The following is an 18474-nucleotide window of genomic DNA, read 5'->3' on the forward strand; positions in this document are numbered from 1 at the left end:
GCCCTGAGGTTCAGTGTGTGGCTTCATTCTCACATCTCAGGCATTTGAAGCCCTTGGTTCAGTGAGCTGTGTTCTTGGCTTCCCACCCAATTCACTTGAGCAGTGTTTTTAGTTTGTCAAAGCAGGGTTTCTCTGTGTAGTTCTGGCTATCCTAGAACTTAGTCTGTAGACGAGGTTGGCCTGGAACTCAGAGATCTGCCTGTTCTGCCTCGAAAGTGCTGGAACTAAAGGTTGGGCTGACACTGCCCAGCTAAGCGATGTCTTAACTGTGGAGATGTGAGAAAGATTGCATTAGACAGGATAATATGGCCCGTTCTGCCTCTCTGCAGAAGTGTGTGTATGCGTCTGTGTGCTCACAGATGTGTGTGTTCTCAGAGGTGTATGTGCGTGCATGCATGTGCTCACAGATGCATGTTTGCATGTGTGTGTGTGCGTGTGTGTGCTCACAGATGTGTGTGTTCTCACTGATGTATGCGTGTGTATGTGTGTTCTCACAGATGTGTGTGTGTGTGTGTGTTCTCACAGATGTGTGTGTGCACACATCCATGCCTGTGCTCACAGATGCATGTTTGCATGTGTATGTGGAGGCCAAAGAAAAACCTCAGGTGTCATCCTCAGGAATGTCATCTCCCTACTTTGGGACTGGGTCTCTCCTTGGACTCCAACCTACCAGTTAGGCTAGACTGCCTATCCACCGAGCCCCAAGGATCCTCCTGTCTTACCTCCCACCAATGGGGTCACAAGTGTGTACCAGCACGTCCAGCATCTCTATATGGGTTCTGGGCGTCAAACTCAGGTCCTCATGCTTTTAGGACAAGCACCTAGTTATCTCCCAGCCCTGGTTATTGTCTTGATTGTTTAGTTGTGGTTGTCTTGAAGAAAACAGATAGATGTATTGAATACACTGCGAGAAACAGCAGGCTGAATGCTAACTAGCATACCACCAGCCATGGTTTGGTTTGGTTTGTTTGTTTATTTGTTTGTTTGTTTGTTTGTTTGTTTTGAGACAAGATCTCCTATAGCCTAGGTTGATGTTGGATTTGTTATGTGTCTAAGAGCCAGCTGCCTCCACGCCCAAGTGCTTGGATGACGGGTGTGTAGTACCAACCTCGCAGGCTGTCACCATCCCACTCAGTACCTGCAGTGTCCTTCCTAAGATCAGGTCTACCAGTTCTCTCACAGAAGGAAGGGGTGTGAAGGGTCACTTGATGGTCCCTCATCGAGGATTCTAACCTGCCTCCTCGAAAGCTGCCTGCTACTGTGCTCCAGCCACAAGTGGTCCTGGGGAGTGCTGGAGGGCCATCCGAAGGGAGAACTCCATCTCTGCTGTCTGGGGGAGGTTTCCACCGTGCTGGGGCGGGGCTTTTCAGTGATGTAGTTGTTTGGTGGTCGCCATGTCCTGTAAGCCAAATAAACTCCTTGGTTCACCAAGATAGACTTGGGTGGAATTGTTCTGTCCTTGGTGCCTGCCTAGACTGAATAGACATCAGGAAGAAGGATGTACCTGAAGGGACGAGGGAAGGAGGGGAGCAGAGTCCGAACCCACCCTTGGCTCTGCAGAAGAGGGGATCGTGGAATGACAGTGTCAAGCATTTCCCCAAACTAAAGTTAGCAGGAGGCCGGGGGTCACAGTGGAGCAGTTGTCGCCACCAGAAGGAGGAGCAAGGTGTTCCAAAAGGTATCTGAGGCCTGGCCGGATGGCTCAGGGGGAAAGGGTTTGCTCTGCAAACCTGTCACCCTAAATTCAGTCCATAGAACTCGCATAAAGCTGGAGGGAGAGAGCAGGCAGACAATAATATAAATGTCTTTCAAACTGTACATATGGATCTTTCGCCTGAATGTATGTCACGCAGTGTCCATGGAAGACAGAAGAGGGCGTCAGATCCCTGGAACCAGAGTTAGAGATGGCCATGAGCTGCTGTATGGGTGCTAGGGATTGAATTTGGTCCTCTACAAGAGCAGGTCATCTCTCCAGGCCCAAGGAAATAATTTTGTTTTTGTTGAGACACGGTCTCACTATGAAGCTCTGACTGGCCTGGAACTCGCTCTGTAGACCAAGCTGGCCTTGAATTTGCAGAGATCTCACCTGCCCCTGCCTCCTGGATGCTGGGATTAAAGGAATGTGCCAAGATGCTTGGCCTAATAAATAAAATTTAAAAAGCATTTGGAATACCTCGCAAAAAATACTGGATGAAGAATCACCTACGTTAGTGGAGTCTCAAGTGTGGGACTGGCGTTTGCTCAGCTGCTAATGGCAAACCATTTGCCCAGGAACTACAAGGAATATGATCTAGGTTATTCTGTTTGAGATTTCTTGTTAGATGTTTGCTGCTTTATTTTATTACTTGTTTATTATGTATTTGTTTGTTTATTTGCAGTCCCAGGGACCAAACTCATGTTAGACGAGTCTTTGCTTATGTTCGGAGAATACTGTGACTCTGTGTTCCCAAACACTGGGCTTGTGAGAAAGTCTCAGCCGGGTGGTGGCAGCACACAGCTCTGATCCCATGGGAGTCAGAGGCAGGTGAATCTCTGTGAGTTTGAAGCCAGCCTGGTTTACATAGAGAAACCCTGAGAAAACCTATCTCAAAGAGAGAGAGAAGGGGTAGAGAGACCGACTGAGTGACTGAGAGAGACCCTCTGTGGTATTAAATTCATGATCTTCCTCCCTCTGCCTACTGAGTGACTGAAATTACAGATAAACGTCACTATGCCATCTTATTTGAGTTGTTGAATAAAACTTGGACTCCTTTCTCCGAACCCAAAAAAATGAATCCAAGAAAGAATTCTGATTGGCATATGGGGCCTGGAAAGATAGCCAGAGGACCCTGATCTGATGCTTGGCTCTCACACAGCTCTCATGACTCTTGATAATTCCAATACCAGGGGATCCGATGCCCTCGTGATGCCAGGCCTCCTTGGCACCGCATGCTCATGATACACATACATACATACATACATACATACATACATACATACATACATACACACACACACACACACACACACACACACACACACACACACACAAATACTCCCACATACATACACATGCAGACATTCCCACATACATACACATAAATAAAGGCACAGTGTTCATGACTTAATGCCAGCACTCAGGAGGCAGAGGCAAGTAAATCTCTGTGAGTTCAAGACCAGCTTGGTTTACATAGCAGCTCAAAGCCAACCATGGCTACCCAATGAGACCCTGACTCAAAAATAAGACAGAAAATGAAAAGCTGTGTGTAGTAGTATATGCCTTTAATCTCAGCACTGGGGAGGCAGGCAAGTTTAAGCCAACTTGGTTTACAAAGTGAGTTCCAGGTTAGCCAGGGCTGTTACACAGAGAAACCCTATCCTCAAAGGAAAAGAAATATACTCCTTAAAAGACTGGCATTGGGCTGGAGAGATGGCTCAGCGGTTAGGAGCACTGACTGCTCTTCCAGAGGACCTGAGTTCAATTCCCAGCAACCACATGGTGGCTCACAACCATCTGTCATGGGATCCGATACCCTCTTCTGGTGTCAGCTACAGTGTAGTTATATAAAATAAATAAATAAATCTTAAAAAAGAAAAGAAAAAGAAAAAGACTGGCATGTTGGCTAGTTGTATGGGCACATCCTTCCATCTCCGTGAGTTCAAAGCCAACCTGGTCTACATGGTGAGTTCCAGGATATCTAGGGCTATGAAGAGAGACCCTGTTTCAAATAAACAATGAGACTGACATCCTGGGCAGGGATCTGTGAACCACTGCCCAGATGATCAGAGGCAAGGAAGTCTTGGGTGAAGGCAGGTATGACCATAGTGGTGAAAGAAAGAAAGCATTTAGTGGGGTGCCGAGGTGTACACTGCAGTTGGGAACAGGCAGACAGGGCTAGCTGGGGCGTTGCTGTAGTTATTTGGCCAAAGATAAAGGAATCCTTGAGGGAACCTTCTGGGGAAGAATTCACTAAAAAGGGGGTGGGAGGCATTGGATGGCTGTCTGTAATAATAGGATAGGTACATACTGAAGAGTAAGTGCTTCTGGCCTACCTAGGACCAGGAAGCCATCATGAAGCCTGTGCCTGTATGTGGGGGGTCAGGAAAAGGAGTGAAAAACTGAAATAAGGTCTTCATGGAGTTAGAAAAGGCAAGGCCTCAATAGCCAGGTATGGTGGCATGTGTCTATAACCTCAGCACTCAGGAGACAGAGGCAGGAGGGTTGCCCTGAGTTCCGTTCCCAGCCTACAGAATAAGCTCTTCTCTCAAAAACTAAACAGAACTGGGAATGCAGCTGAGCTGGTAGAGTGCTTGCCTTCAGGTCTTGGGTTTGATCGCCTATAATCCCAGCAGTTGGGAGCATTGGGAGGTTAAGGTCACCTTTTCCAATACTTTTGAGTCTGAAACCAGCCTCTGTCCAAGAAAAAGCAGAAGAGAGAGGAGGATAAGAAGGTCGATAAGGGAGGGAAACAGGAAGGAGATGGGAAGGGGTAAGGGAGAAAGGCCACCCCTCTAGGTCTGGGGGTGGAGCATATACATAAGGACCCTGGGGAGAAGAAGCTCCTTTTGGGGACGTGGATGCTGGGTCACAGGGTCACCTTACAAGCCCGAAACCCTCCAGACGAGGGTGCAGCCCACATGGTAGAATGAGGGAAGTCTGCAGTTTTCAGGGCTACATCTTCATAATGCAGACACACTGGAGCCACTTGGAGTCTCTAAGATTTCCTCACATTGATGCAGCTTGCCAAGGTGGGACAAAGGTGGCCCTGGCTTAATCCCAGCGCTCAGGAAGCAGAAGCAAATGGAGTTCAAGGCCAACCTGGTCTATACAGTGAGTTTCAAAAAAGAAGGGGTGGTGGTAGACTAGAGAGATGGCTCAACAGTTAAAGAGTACTGGCTGCTCTTCCAAAGGTCATGAGTTCAATTCCCACCAACCACATGGTGGCTCACAACCATCTGTAATGGGATCCGATGCCCTCTCCTGGTGTGTCTGAAGACAGCTACAGTGTACTCACATACATAAAATAAATAAATAATATTTTTAAAAAGTGGGACCGGGGGCTGGAGAGATGGCTCAGCGGTTAAGAGCATCCGACTGCTCTTCCAGAGGTCCTGAGTTCAATTCCCAGCAACCACATGGTGGCTCACAACCATCTATAAAGAGATCCAATGCCCTCTTCTGGTGTATCTGAAGACAGCTACAGTGTACTTATATATATAATAAAATGAATAAATCTTTAAAAAAAAAAAGTGGGACATATTTAAGAAAGAAAACAAACAAAAGACCACATGCCTTAGGTCTGGCTACTGGAATGTGGGACTGTGAACTGGCCTCTGTCATTTGGTCATGGCACTTGACTGGTTGTGATAGAGTCTTGGTCTATAAAACAGTCAGGACTTTTGGACCTTGAGGGTTACTGTGTTGCCCAGGGGGAGTCCCAAACCACAGAAAGCCGGTGGGCATGGTGGGCATGAGCCCGCACTGTGGGAAGAGCTCACATAGCATGTGAGTCTCACAACAGCCCTGGGAGACCAAAGCTGTTGGCATTCCTACTTTGTAGCTGTGTGACTGTAGCCTTCTGGACACTGCAAGGAGGCACTGGGCACAATGACATCAGCTTTTCTCCGAGTGGGTCTGGCCTGGGCGACAGGGGATTTCCAGACTTATTCTCCCAACCCCGACTAGAATGTTCATTTTGTTTTGTTTCTGAGATCCTTCTCACCATGTAAGCCAGATTGGCCAGGAACTCCTGATCTTCCTATCTCAACTTCTGAGTGTTACCTGCTCAACCATTCTGAATGACTATGCCGAGAAACAACTGGTTCAAGTTACCCTGAATGACCTGTCCCATAGCGGAAGAAGTGACCAGGCATGGTGGTGCATGCCTGGAGCCCCAGCACTGTGGGAGGTGGAGGCAGAAGGATCAGAAATTCAAGGTCATCCTGCTTGGTTATAGAGTCAGAGGCCAGTCTATCCTACATGAAACCCCGTCTCAAAAAACAGCAAACAAAAACATTGCACAAGACGTTATGAATGTTTATTGTCACAGAACAGAAGAAATAAGTATAAATTCGTTTGCCATAATAAACATGAAGGCTTTAGACCGGCTGCAGCCAGGTGGAAAAATCTCTCTAGGTTCCGGATTAGTTTTGTTTTGTGTTTTGTGGTGCCTGCTTGGTTGGTTGGTTGGTTGGTTGGTTGGTTGGTTGAATTTTTTTGAGATAGGGCTTCTCCGTGTAGCCCTGGCTGTCCTGGAACTCACTCTGTAGACCACAGTGGCCTCGAACTCAGAGATCTATCTCTTGCCTCTGCCTCCTTGTGCTGGGATCAAAGGTGTGCGCCACCACTGCCCAGCCTTATGTTTTGTTTTTAATCCATGTTGGCCTAGGATCTCTGGTTTCAAACTAGCAGTGATTCTCTTACAGGGCACCAGGCTAGACCCAGACATTACCTTAAAGCATTATTAGCCTTGGGGTAGTGGAGGCTGGACGGCTGAAAAACTTCAATCAAGGCACCACAATCTAAGGCCGGCCTGGGCTACACAGTGAGTTTGAGGTTAACTCCCATTCTCCAGAAGCAGAGGCAAAAAAAACCATGAAGAGTTAGAGACTCCCCTCATTTATAGCCCTTCCCAGGTCAGCCACAAATCTTGCCTAAAATTAGCCAAAACTAAAAGTAAGCCACAAAATAAACCCAAAACATAAAAGTTGGAGGGGGGCTGTTGTAGGCCATAATTGCTCATAGCCCGCTCATGTCCGCTGGCACAGTTACATCACTGAAAATGCCTCTCAAGTTGGGTCGACTCTTGGTATAAATACCATCTCTACCAAGAAGCCTTCCACAATTGTCCCGCCTTGGCCATTCCAACCCACAAGGTCCCCTTGCTGGTCACACATCCATGCAACAACGTCTCAGCTGAAGAGGAGCATATAGATGTTTGTCTGCGGCCATTGGAGAGGGAGAAGGAAGCAGGATTGGCAGAGGGAGAGCCTAGCCCTCCTCACAATGATGCCTTCCATGAAGCCCATGGAGACCGACAAAACTGGATTTGATCTTTGCACGCGTCTGAGAGAACATGGGTACTTGTTCACTTGTTCAATTCTTAGTGTTCTAGGCTGGCCTCAAACCTTCATCCTCACTATGTAGCTAAGGGTGACCTTGAACTTTTGTCCTTGTCTCTGTGTGCCCAGACATGTATGTATGACAGTGTGTGCTGCCATGCCTTACACTTATTTAATTTTATGTATTTTTGAATATTGCGATTTTTTTTTCTTTTTTCTTTTTTTTTTTCCGGAGCTGGGGATGGAACCCAGGGCCTTGCGCTTGCTAGGCAAGCGCTCTACCACTGAGCTAAATCCCCAACCCAATATTGCAATTTTTAAAGTTCATTTATTGGTATGTGTACGAGTGTTTGACCCGCATGTACATCTGGGCGCCAGTACCTGGTTAATGCCTTCAGTGAGTCCCCTGGGACTGGAGTTAGACTATCATAGACTGCTGTGCAGGTGCTGGGAATTGAGTCTGGCCCACCGGGAGGACAGCCAGTGTACTCAACCCTGAGCCACTTCCTGTATGACTGTTTTGCCAGCATGCATGTATGTGTGCTATATACGTGCCCGGTGTCCTCGGAGGCTAGACAGGAGCATCAGATCCCCTGGGGCTGAAGTGATAGATGGTTGTAACACACTGTGTAGATGCTAAGAATTGAATTACTACTCTACACCATTAACGAGGGCTTGGAACTGCTGAGCCATCTCTCCAGCCCCTTCCCTGCCTCCTTCTTTGTTGTTTGTTTTGACATTATCTTACTGAGTAGCACAGCTCTGGCTGGCCTGGAACTTACTATGTAGATCAGGTCCACCCATCTGTCTCCTCAGTGCTGAGGTGAAAGGAACGGGCTTCTAGCCTTGAAGAAGGCAAGTTCTTTCTTTCTTTTCTTTTTTCTTTCTTTCCTTTATGTATATGAGTACACTGTAGCTGTCTTCAGACACACCAGAAGAGGGCATCAGAGCCCATTACAGATGGTTATGAGCCACTATGTGGTTGCTGGGATTTGAACTCGGGACCTCTGGAAGAGCAGTCAATGCTCTTAACCGATGAGCCATCTCTCAGCCCAGAAGGCAAGTTCTTTCACACCATCCTCACAGACAGATGTGGGTTGCTCTAAGGATGTCTAGGTCCCAGGCAGTACACAAATCGGAGGTCCATCATCCAATGGGATCCTGGCAAACACCCTGATGACTCCTCCATGTCTACCATGATGAGTCCAACAATTCTGCTGCTCATTCATGCTCAACCCTGAAAGTCACTAGAATTCCCCAGACTACCTTGCCAGCAAAGCAGTGGACAGATACTGGGAATCTGTCTTCCAGCCCAGATATGCTGCCAGAAATAAGCTTGTGGAAGCCGAGAAAGAAGCCCAGAAGAAGAATATTACCACTCACCTGTCAATTAGACAGGCTGTGGTGGGGCAAGCCTGTCCCTATTGGTCTTTGTGTGTAGCCTGATGCACTGGAAGAACAGCCAGTGCCCCCAAGTCACAATAAGTCACATACCTGATCTTAGACTCTCCCTCTAGAAAGGAGTTGTGCTGAGAACTAAAAACCCAGGAGAGGTTCTGGCCTAGTGGTACACTTCTGTAATCTCAATCACTCAAGAAGGTTACTAGTTCAAGGCCAGCCTGGGCAATTTATCAAGATCCACTCTGAAAATAGAAAAGGGTTGGGGCTCTCTGTAGCTAAACCCTGTGTTCAATCTTGAAAAATCCAAGAATTAGATGGCAGGGACATGTCAGGAGACTGCTAGGAGTCTTTTTGTCTGTTGCCCTCCTATCTCACCTGGAACCACTGGTTAACCACGGCTCTGGTTAACCCTTTCTCTCCTGGAGTCAACACTGGCATGGGCCTGAGTCCTGCTTCCTGCTGGAGGATCTAGGGTTTGGGGCTCTATGGAGGAGCCGGACACCTGCCCAGTCCTCTTCCAGTTTGATGTCCCCCTGCTGCAGGGCCTGTTCGATGGCGCTGGTGACAGTGTCAAAGGCCAGGTCCACATTGCAGTTACTTTTGGCTGAGGTCTCCACAAAGGCCATGCCCAGGGAGGCAGCAAGTTCCTCCGCCTCCTGAGTGGAGACACATCGGGTGCTCAGGTCGCACTTGTGGCCAACCAGTAAGAAGATCACCTTGTCAGAGCCATGAGTGGATATGACCTCCTGGTGCCAGGCTTGGATGTGTTCAAAGGACTCTCTGTTCGTCACATCAAAGACCAACAGGACGCCCACCATGTTCCGGTAGAAGGATCTGGTGATGCACCTGGAGAGGGGGGGTGTATAATTGGGAGGAGTCTTAATGCCTTTAAGACAGCCGTAGAGCCCACCCCCACTTCCACCCCGAGATCCACAGAAGGCGGAATCCAGCAGCCCCTACCTATACCTCTACACCAGCCTTCCTTCCCATCCCCTTAACTTGTCTGGCTCGTGCTCCTTGGGCTCTCTATCTCGGGGAAGGTTCAGAATTTCAGTGCAAATCCCCTTTATTCTGACATTCCTCTAGGGCTCGGTAAGGGTTTTGGGTGTGGGCATGTTGCTCAAAGACAGCGAAAGCTCTGTGGAGTTTGTAGGATGGGTGACTAAGTAGGGAGGGGCTGGCAGGGGAGGGACCATGGAGCCTTGCTTGAGCCCTGCAGTTGGCACCTGTGCTAAAGGGTCCCCCTAGGTGACTGACATTACTCCCTTCCCGCCGCACCTGAAGCGCTCTTGGCCTGCGGTGTCCCAGAGCTGCAGCTTGACCCGCAGCCCAGCGGGCAGCCGCAGCGCGCGGCTGTAGAACTCCACGCCCACAGTGGGTTCGGGATCCAGCTCCGCTGCCCCCCGCGCGCCCGCCACGTAACACCGCAGCAGTGACGTCTTGCCCACTGCCGCGTCCCCGAGCAGCGCGATCCGAAATTGGTAGCTGCAGCCTGCCGCCTCCATGGGATCTGAGCTCCCCGCGAACCTCGGAAAGTTTCCGCGTGACTCCGCCCCTCCTCTTCCTTCTGCTTCCCCCTCCTCCCCTCCCCTCCTCTTTTTCCTCCTCCCATCTTCCTCCTCCTTCCCCTCCTCCTCTTCTTTCTATGGGGTCCGCACCCCACCCCCATACTGATACAGCCTCCTAGGAAGGGTCAAGGTCTGGGGAACTTGATAACTTGCTCCTTGAAAGCAATCCCTGATGTAATTGGTTGGGCAAGATGGAAATCTCTACCTCTGTAAAAATGAAGCAATGACCACCTTTGCTTCACAGGGTAAAGGAATTAAAAAGCCTTTAATCCCAGCACTCACTCGGGAGGCACAGGCAGGAAGATCTCTGAGTTGGAGGCTAGCCTGGTCTACAAAGTTCCAGGGCAGCCAGTGCTATGCAGAGAAACCTTGTCTTGAGGGAAAAAGAGAGAGAGAAAAAGAGGGGGAGGGAGGGAAAAAGAAGCAGAATTAAAGTAGAAAAAGTGGAAAGTGGGGACTGGGAGTAGCTTAACCTCCAGGCCTTGTGGCCTAAGATACCAAGTTAGAGTGTCTCTTTAATTCTAACCCTGTGCCTGTGCTTTCCAGGCACCTCTGCTGGACCAAGGGTATGGGAAGTGTCCCTGTCCAGGTTCCTCTTTTCTGGAGTCTTACTGGGGCCTTTGCCAGTGCAAGGGTCAAAGTGAATGTCCAACAGCCCCAGTGCCTTGGGTAGCAGGGTCCTAGGACAGAGTTGAATATACTCTAGCAGAGGAGACAGACAAGCAGACAAGACAGAATATGAGGCTAGACTCTGGAGAGTAACATCTAGATTGGCTTTAGGGGCTTATTTTAGGTCTGAGGAGTCCAAGGCTCAAAGGTGTGGCTTGTCCCAGGTCATACAGTGCCTCTTAGAGTCACAGTGACTCTATGGCAGGGACTCAGCCCTCAGGACTCCCCTGATGCCTCAAAAGGGACAGTCAAAAAACCAGAATGACATGGTTGGGTCTTGAGTGAGTCCCACTTGGATTAAAAGGTCAGCATGTATGCATTCAAATATGGCTTCTAGAAACCTAAGGAGTTGAGACTGAAGTTCTGGCTGGTCCCAGGCAGTGTTTGCTTGTTTGTTTGTTTGAAGACAGGGTTTCTCTGTGTAGCCCTGACTGTCCTAGAACTGCTCTGTAGACCAGGCAGCCTGCCTCTGTCACCACCACCCAGCCTGGGCCCAGGCAGTTTTCAACCTTAGAAGCAGGTGGTTATTCTGCTGGAGAGACTGAAGCTTGAAGAAATGCCATAGCAACCCCAAGCTCACTCACCAAGAAAGACTTCAACATCTGGCAAATCTATACATGCAAGACCAAAGTTTTGGGTTGTTTTTTTGTTTTGAGGTATGGTTTCTCTGCATAACAACATTGACTGTCCTGGAACAACTCACTTTCTAAAAGTTTTGTTTCTTTTTTTTTTTTTTTTTTTTCTTTTTTTCGGAGCTGGGGACCGAACCCAGGGCCTTGCAGTTGCTAGGCAAGTGCTCTACCACTGAGCTAAATCCCCAACCCCGAAGTTTTGTTTCTTATTTAAGCTACTCACAGGGATCTGAAGCAGCCAGGGTTCGTTCGTTCTTATTTATTTATTTATTTATTTATTTATTTATTTATTTATTTATTTATTTACTGAATGTGAGCACACTGTAGCTGTCTTCAGACACACCAGAAGAGGGCATCAAATCCGACTATAGATGATTGTGAACCACCATGTGGTTGCTGGGATTTGAACTCAGGACCTCTGGAAGAACAGCCAGTGCTCTTACTGTCTTTTTTTTTTTTTTTCTTTTTTGTCGGAGCTGGGGACTGAACCCAGGGCCTTGCGCTTGCTAGGCAAGCGCTCTACCACTGAGCTAAATCCCCAACCCGAACAGAACAGCCAGTGCTCTTAACCACTGGGCCATCTTTCCAGGCCTTTCTTCTTCTTCTTCTTCTTCTTCTTCTTCTTCTTCTTCTTCTTCTTCTTCTTCTTCTTCTTCTTCTTCTTCTTCTTCTTCTTCTTCTTCTTCTTCTTCTTCTTCTCCTCTTCCTCCTCCTCCTCCTCCTCCTCTTCCTCCTCCTCCTCCTTCTCCTGCTCCTCTTCTTCTTCCTCCTCCTCCTCCTGCTCCTCCTCCTCCTTCTCCTGCTCCTCCTCCTCCTCCTCCTCCTCTTCCTCTTCCTCCTCTTATTTACTTACATCCTCTCCTTCTACCCTGTAGGTCCCAGGGATTGAACTCAGGTCTTCAAGCTTGGCACCAAGTGTCCTTACCCAATAAGCCAGCTTGATGACCCTCTCTCTTCTCACTGATTCTAAACAAAGAAACAAAAGCCATTTATGTACTCTCTGTAAATAATCCTAGCCAGGGTAGCTGGGCCAGTGTGGAGAAGCATGAAACAGCTGGAACTGAGCCCTCCCCAAGGATGGGATGCACAGCCCTCCAGTCAGTCCTCACAGGCTGTGCAGCGTCAGCATTAGATTCTTTGAACTTTGCATTTTCTGTTTCAGAGGCTCCCACTAGGGCTGGGGTCATGTGACTGCCTCTGACTGCACTGACACTGGAATCCACAGTTCAGCTCACCCATGCCATAGATAAGGAGTGTGTAACCCAACGGGCTAGCAATTTCCCTTCTCTATGCCCTACTTCTTCATCTACAAGGCTAATCCTCACAGGGTGGCTCAGACAGAACTATAGACCTCAGCAGCAAAGGGAGATTTTAAGTTTCTGTTCAAGGGCCACTTACTGGTTACACAATTGCAGCCAAGTTTCATTCACCCACTCCCCCACCCCCATCATCACCTGGAGGCCAGTGGACAAGTGTGGAGTCAATTCTCCCTATCTTTTATGTGGGTTCTGGGCATCGAACTCAAGTTCCAGAGTTGTGGGGCTAAAAAGATGGCTCAGTGGTTAAGAGCACTGACTGCTCTTCCAGAGGTCCTGAGTTCAATTCCCAGCAACCACATAGTGGCTCACAACCATTTGTAGTGAGACCTGATGCTCTCTTCTGGTGTGTCTGAAGACAGCTACTGTGTACTTACATATCAATCAATCAATCAATCTTAAAAAAAAATTCCAGAGTTGTGCGTTACCTGCTGAGCTGAGCTCTCTCGCTGGTCTGCTCCATCGTTTATAAACAAGTACACATGGAGAAGACAGAGGAGGTGTGCTTGCTTTTTGGGGAACCCCCTTCTAATGAGGAAGACAGAAAAGCAGAGTGGGCTGGAGTGCTTGCTCAGCTGGTCAAGTGCTTGCCACCCAGGCCTGAGCACATGAGTGCCATTCCGCCATCTGGAAAGACTGGAGTAATAAAGCCAGGAGCACGTTAGTTAGTAACCGTTAGTAACCCAGCACTGGGAGGAGGAGGCAGAACTATCCCTGGGCACTCTCCTACTTCAGTGAGGCAAACTTCAGGCCAATGAGAGACCAAATCTTTTTTTTTTTTTTTTTTTTTTTTTTTTTTTGGAGCTGGGGACCGAACCCAGGGCTTTGCACTTGCTCTACCACTGAGCTAAATCCCCAACCCGAGAGACCAAATCTTAAAAAACAAGGAACAAGGAAGGGTGGGATGGTACATGTCTTTAATCCCAGCACACAGGAGGAAGAAGCAGGTGGGTCTTTGTGAGTTCAAGTCCAGCCTGGTCTATATAGTATAAGACCCTGTCTCAGAAAAAAACAAAACCACCTCGATAAACTACCACTCCCAGCTTGCTGTGGGGGCGGGGCGTAGGATCCAAACTGTGGTCTTCACGCTTGTGCAGTAAATGCTCTTAACTAACCTCTGAGGCGCCTCTCCAGCCTGAAACCTAGGTTTTCAGGCGTATGTAGAGGCGAAAGGATAGAACTTAGGAGCAGTATGTGGTAAGTCCAGTGATACCCTCCCTAATATTGGAGTGGAGGAAAAACCTGGGCCTGGCAGGGTGCTTTTAATTCCAGCCAAGTGGGAGACTGAGGCCTGAACAAACTAGTGAGATGCTGTGTAAAATTAAAAAAAAAAAAAACAAAAAACAACAACAACAAAAAAAAAAAACAAAAACAGAAAAAGAAAATGTCACCTCTCCACTCTGTACTGTAGAGGTGATACAACCAGCTGCCCCCTCCCGCGCCCCAGTGACTTTCTGCAATGAAGGACTGTAATCTGGGATTAAAAGGCAAATAAACTATATTCACCCCTCAAAGAACATAAACATTAGGGGAAAAAGGTTAATGGAAAAACAAAATGAACCCCACCACAGAATAGGTAATAAATCTTGGCAACTACTATTTATTTATTTATTTATTTTTTTGGTTCTTATTTTCGGAGCTGGGGACCGAACCCAGGGCCTTGCGCTTCCTAAGTAAGCGCTCTACCACTGAGCTAAATCCCCAGCCCCTTTATTTATTTATTTGTTTATTTATATTTTCTTTTTTTGAGACAGGGCCTCAAAACTTACCTTAACAGGGGTTGGGGATTTGGCTCAGTGGTAGAGCACTTGCCTAGCAACCGCAAGACCCTGGGTTCGGTCCCCAGCTCCGAAAAAAAGAAAAAAAAAAAACCAAAAAAACAAAAAAACTTACCTTAACCAATTCCAGGGCAGGGGCAGGGGCAGGGGCAGGGGCAGAGGCAGGGGCAGGTGAATCTTTGTGAGGTCAAAGCCAGCCTGGTCTACAAAATAAGTTCCATATATAATAGAGAGCTCCTATCTCAAAACAAATAAACAAATAAACCCCTTTCGTTCACCTTTTAATCCTCCTTCCACCTCCACAGTGCTGGGTTAACAGACCTGGGTGAACATCAGAGGCCCAGGCACTGGTTACTCAGGGTTTCATGCATTCACCCACCGAACTTTCTCTCCAGTCCACTTACCATGCGAGCTCTCCCCCATTTCTTTTTTTTTTTTTAATTGGATTTTTTAAATATACATTTCAAATGTTATCCCCTTTCCCTATTTCCCATCCATAAGCCCCCTATTCCATCTCCCTCCCCCACCATGTATGCTTTTGAGACTCATTCATTCATCTCATGAGCAAAGTCGGTACACAGTCGTTGCTTTGGGTGTCCGAGCTGTGCCCAGCGTCTAGTTTACCTTGCTTGCTAGCTGTGATCCATTCTTCAATCCCTATGAAAGGGTATAACCATGAAGCCCGTACACAAGGCATGTATGAACATGAGATGGAATAATAGGGCCAGCGTAAACAGGAGTTGCTTAGAAAACACACAGCAGCAGAGGAAATCAGCTTTGAACAAATAACACATCCATCTGGGTCCTCCTTTAATAAGACCTGCCAGCGTCCGGTTGCCCTTCTGGCATCCCGGAATGCTCCGGGCGGAAAACCCTTTCTGAGATCGGTGTTAATTCAAAGTAGCCCGGGGACATAATCCGTAGGAATCAGAGCTGGTCTGAAATATGAGTTGAGCTCTCTGGCCCTGGTGGAAGCCACTAAGATCAGGGACAGGTCAGGAGCAGGAACCAGGATGTCCTATGGACTACATTTCCCAGAGGCTACGTGCGGCAGGCGGATGACGCAGACGCGGCTGAGGGCGCGAGCGTATATAATTCAGCTGCAGGCCGCTCTCAGTCCTTTCTCTCCTCGTCCGCGTTCTTTGTTTTTTTGATATGGCGCCTTGTATTTCTTTCCAGTCTTGCCCCCCGCCCCCCATTCTCCCAGTTCTCCAGCCCACCGTACTCGGTCTGCATCCCCGGATGGTTCCTCAGTGGCCGCGGGATACGGAGCCTGCTGCTAAGGAACCGGGATTCTCCATTTCGGCAGTAGAAGCACGGACCCTAATGGTCGCATGCGCAGTGATAATTCCGCGGCCTACCGACCGCGCCTTTTGACTGGTGAGTGCTGCAGATTATCGGTTTGGGGGTGATGAGATTTGTGCCTTGATGGGATTACGAGCTTGGGTGCAGTAACCTTATTAGGATGACGCCAACTGGAAAGGGCCGTGACCATTACCCTTCAGTGACCCTTGGCGACCAACCTCGCTCCTGTGTTAGGTGGGATTTGGATCCTGCCACGTGCTAGGCGATCCCTAAGTCAACCACAGTATTAAAGCCTTTAAAGAAAAAGTCGGGACCTTGACCTGGCCTTACTCGTACAGAGTTGGGTAAGACTTGTATAAAGCCTAGCTTTCTCGTTTTCTGATTGCAAAAAGCCGCCATTTTATTGAGCTTACCCTGATATCTTCAGCATGTTAAACATTTGTGCGGAGACAGTAGGGTCATTAATTTGATACAGCTTTGGGTTCTAGTCAAGAACCTGTCTCAATGTCTAATAAATGTGCACGTATTAAAAGGAGCCTTAAGAGCTTACAGGATTGCCGTTTTCAGGTGTCTCTAGGAGACGGTTGTGAGACAAGTGGCTTGTGGGTTTGAGGTTTAGTAACCACTATCACCGTGGCCCTTATCGAAGCTGCAGCTGCTTCTACATAGCTGCTGTGGTCAAAAAGGTGGCCCAGAGAAACAATTTTCCTTGACGGTCGCGGTTCTGTTTCCTATAACCGATCTGCAACATTTTGGGAAAAGACAGCTCCACCTTAAGGTTTTTCCGGGATATGTAGGGATCTTTATTATTCGAAACGTGGCGTTTATTCCAGCACTCAGGAGGCAGGTGTGGCTCTGAGCCTAATCTACTGAGATTTCAGGCCAAATAGGCCTACATTGGAAAACTGGGCTGGAGAGATGACTCAGCAGATAAGAGCACTGCTCTTCCAGAGGTCCAGAGTTCAAATCCACCACACGGTGGCTCACAACCAACTTTATTGGGATCTGTTGCCCTCTTCTGGTGTGTCTGAAGACAGCTACAGTGTACTCATAAGTAAATCTCTTAAAAAAAATGGGAAGATGAGGTCCATAATGTGAAATTCACAAAGAACCAATAAGCAATTAAAATTTTTTTTTTGTTCTTTTTTTCGGAGCTGGGGACCGAACCCAGGGCCTTGCGCTTCCTAGGTAAGCGCTCTACCACTGAGCTAAATCCCCAGCCCCAGCAATTAAAATTTTAAAAATGAAAAGAACTTTGTCTCAAATTATATCACGTGTGATATAAGCCAACAAAAAAAACCATTTTGAAAATAGCTTGCGGAGCCTTCAAACATCTATTGGTATAGAGCAATTCGTTGGTCACTGCTGTCACATTGCTTTTAAGATAGGGACCCAGAATATGGAACAAGATTGTATGTAATTATGTTGCCATTTATCTTAGCTGTTCAGGTGAAGATTGTGGTGAGGAAGGAGACCAGAAGATGGGCCGATGAGGAGACGAAGCAGGGCCTGGTGAGCTTGGGTTGGTCGGTTACCTGGTGAGAAGTGAAGCATGTTTCCAAGGGCTGTGGCTGCTCATAGCCATGGGATCTCCAACTGCATGCCAGAGTAACGGAGAGACTTTGACAGCCCAGGTTATCACAGTGCCTGCTGTTGCCACTCAGCTCTCCTATATGTTTTTCCACTGGAGTTATGAGCTGCCTGTCCTTCTGTCCTGTGGTATTCAAAACAAACTTTCCTTCTGCAGTGTGCACTTGGGGGCGGTTCTTGGAAGAGTGAGGAGACAGCCTGTCAGCCTCTGCTCATTAACCTAAGGTAAAGTTGCTGTCTGAGACAGCCTGACCCTCTGGTCTCCCTTTCCCATCGGATCTTGATGCTGGTCTTGGTGGTCGTAAAGGAGGGAGAGTACACTGAAGCTGGCCTCACAGCGATGCAGTTTTGTGTAGAGCATCAGGCCAGATTCAAACATGCCTGGGCTTCTAGATAGAATGGGATAATTTGAGAATTGGAAATGCCCTTGCTAAGTACTGGCTTATTTAACATTCATGTGGTTTTTTTTTTTCTTTAAAGGACCATGTGACCAGTGAGGTGGCCATCTTGTGATTTGGTCTGCATTATTTGTTGGGTAAGTTTAAGTTGAGGACTTTTAATGAGTGAACCCTGTATATAGCAGAACCTCTGGTGTATAGAGAGGCTAGCCAGCACCTCAGTCTGGCCTGTATGTGCTGTTAACATCTGGGACAAAGATGGCTTGCCCATTGAAGACCATTAGCACCGTCCAGTAATCCAGCGGGAGACTGTAAGGAGGGGGGAAGCTCAGACACTGGTCTGTGATGAAACCCATTATCAGTGGACATCTATGGATGAGAAATGCGGATATGGGACTGAGACCAGTTGCTAGGAGAAACGGGAGGTGGGAACTGAGTCTGAGGATGGAACTAATACAGGTTTGTACTTCATTTTCAGAAAAATGCCACAAGAAGATCACACTGGGATTTAGAAGTTTCTGGCTAATACTTAGCCAGGTAGCCTTTTGTGGCCAGATTGGTCTACAAAGAGAAACAGCATTTTGGAAAAGTGAAATAGCTTTGTAACCTAACATGCAATTGGTTCAATAAAGACTTCAAATTTCTTTCTCTGATTGGATTTAAAATGGGACAGGCCAGCTCTTTCTAGTCTGCTGCATTGTGAGTTCCAGGACAACCATGTTCCCCGTGATTTGATGGGGCCTGCAATCTTTTCTTATAGTACCACAGGATCAGAG

The 18474-nt window shown here is 47.8% G+C and overlaps 1 protein-coding gene, 1 long non-coding RNA gene and 4 other non-coding genes across 6 annotated transcripts; 5 read left to right on the forward strand and 1 right to left on the reverse strand.

Moving 5' to 3' along the window:
* Positions 1-8294: 8294 nt before the first annotated feature.
* Rab42 (RAB42, member RAS oncogene family) lies at positions 8295-9965 on the reverse strand. Its single transcript, NM_001399815.1, has 2 exons — positions 9721-9965; positions 8295-9288 (listed from the first exon to the last, which is right to left on the reverse strand). Exons 1-2 carry the CDS (start codon positions 9945-9947, stop codon positions 8868-8870), a joined length of 648 nt encoding a protein of 215 aa, NP_001386744.1. The 5' UTR covers positions 9948-9965; the 3' UTR covers positions 8295-8867.
* Positions 9966-11397: 1432 nt separating this feature from the next.
* Positions 11398-18342, forward strand: LOC120102992 (uncharacterized). The gene is made up of 5 exons (XR_005505020.2): positions 11398-15785; positions 17152-17222; positions 17458-17525; positions 17781-17835; positions 18177-18342. It is a non-coding gene; the product is annotated as an uncharacterized LOC120102992 (long non-coding RNA).
* LOC120103261 (small nucleolar RNA SNORA16B/SNORA16A family) lies at positions 16343-16478 on the forward strand. Its single transcript, XR_005505341.1, has one exon. It is a non-coding gene; the product is annotated as a small nucleolar RNA SNORA16B/SNORA16A family (small nucleolar RNA).
* On the forward strand, positions 17259-17387 carry LOC120103274 (small nucleolar RNA SNORA44). The gene has a single exon (XR_005505353.1). It is a non-coding gene; the product is annotated as a small nucleolar RNA SNORA44 (small nucleolar RNA).
* Positions 17552-17681, forward strand: Snora61 (small nucleolar RNA, H/ACA box 61). The gene has a single exon (XR_005505359.1). It is a non-coding gene; the product is annotated as a small nucleolar RNA SNORA61 (small nucleolar RNA).
* Positions 18033-18106, forward strand: Snord99 (small nucleolar RNA, C/D box 99). Its single transcript, XR_005505407.1, has one exon. It is a non-coding gene; the product is annotated as a small nucleolar RNA SNORD99 (small nucleolar RNA).
* Positions 18343-18474: the final 132 nt, after the last annotated feature.

This window comes from Rattus norvegicus, chromosome 5 (assembly GCF_036323735.1).
Source record: "Rattus norvegicus strain BN/NHsdMcwi chromosome 5, GRCr8, whole genome shotgun sequence".
Lineage (NCBI taxonomy): Eukaryota > Metazoa > Chordata > Mammalia > Rodentia > Muridae > Rattus > Rattus norvegicus.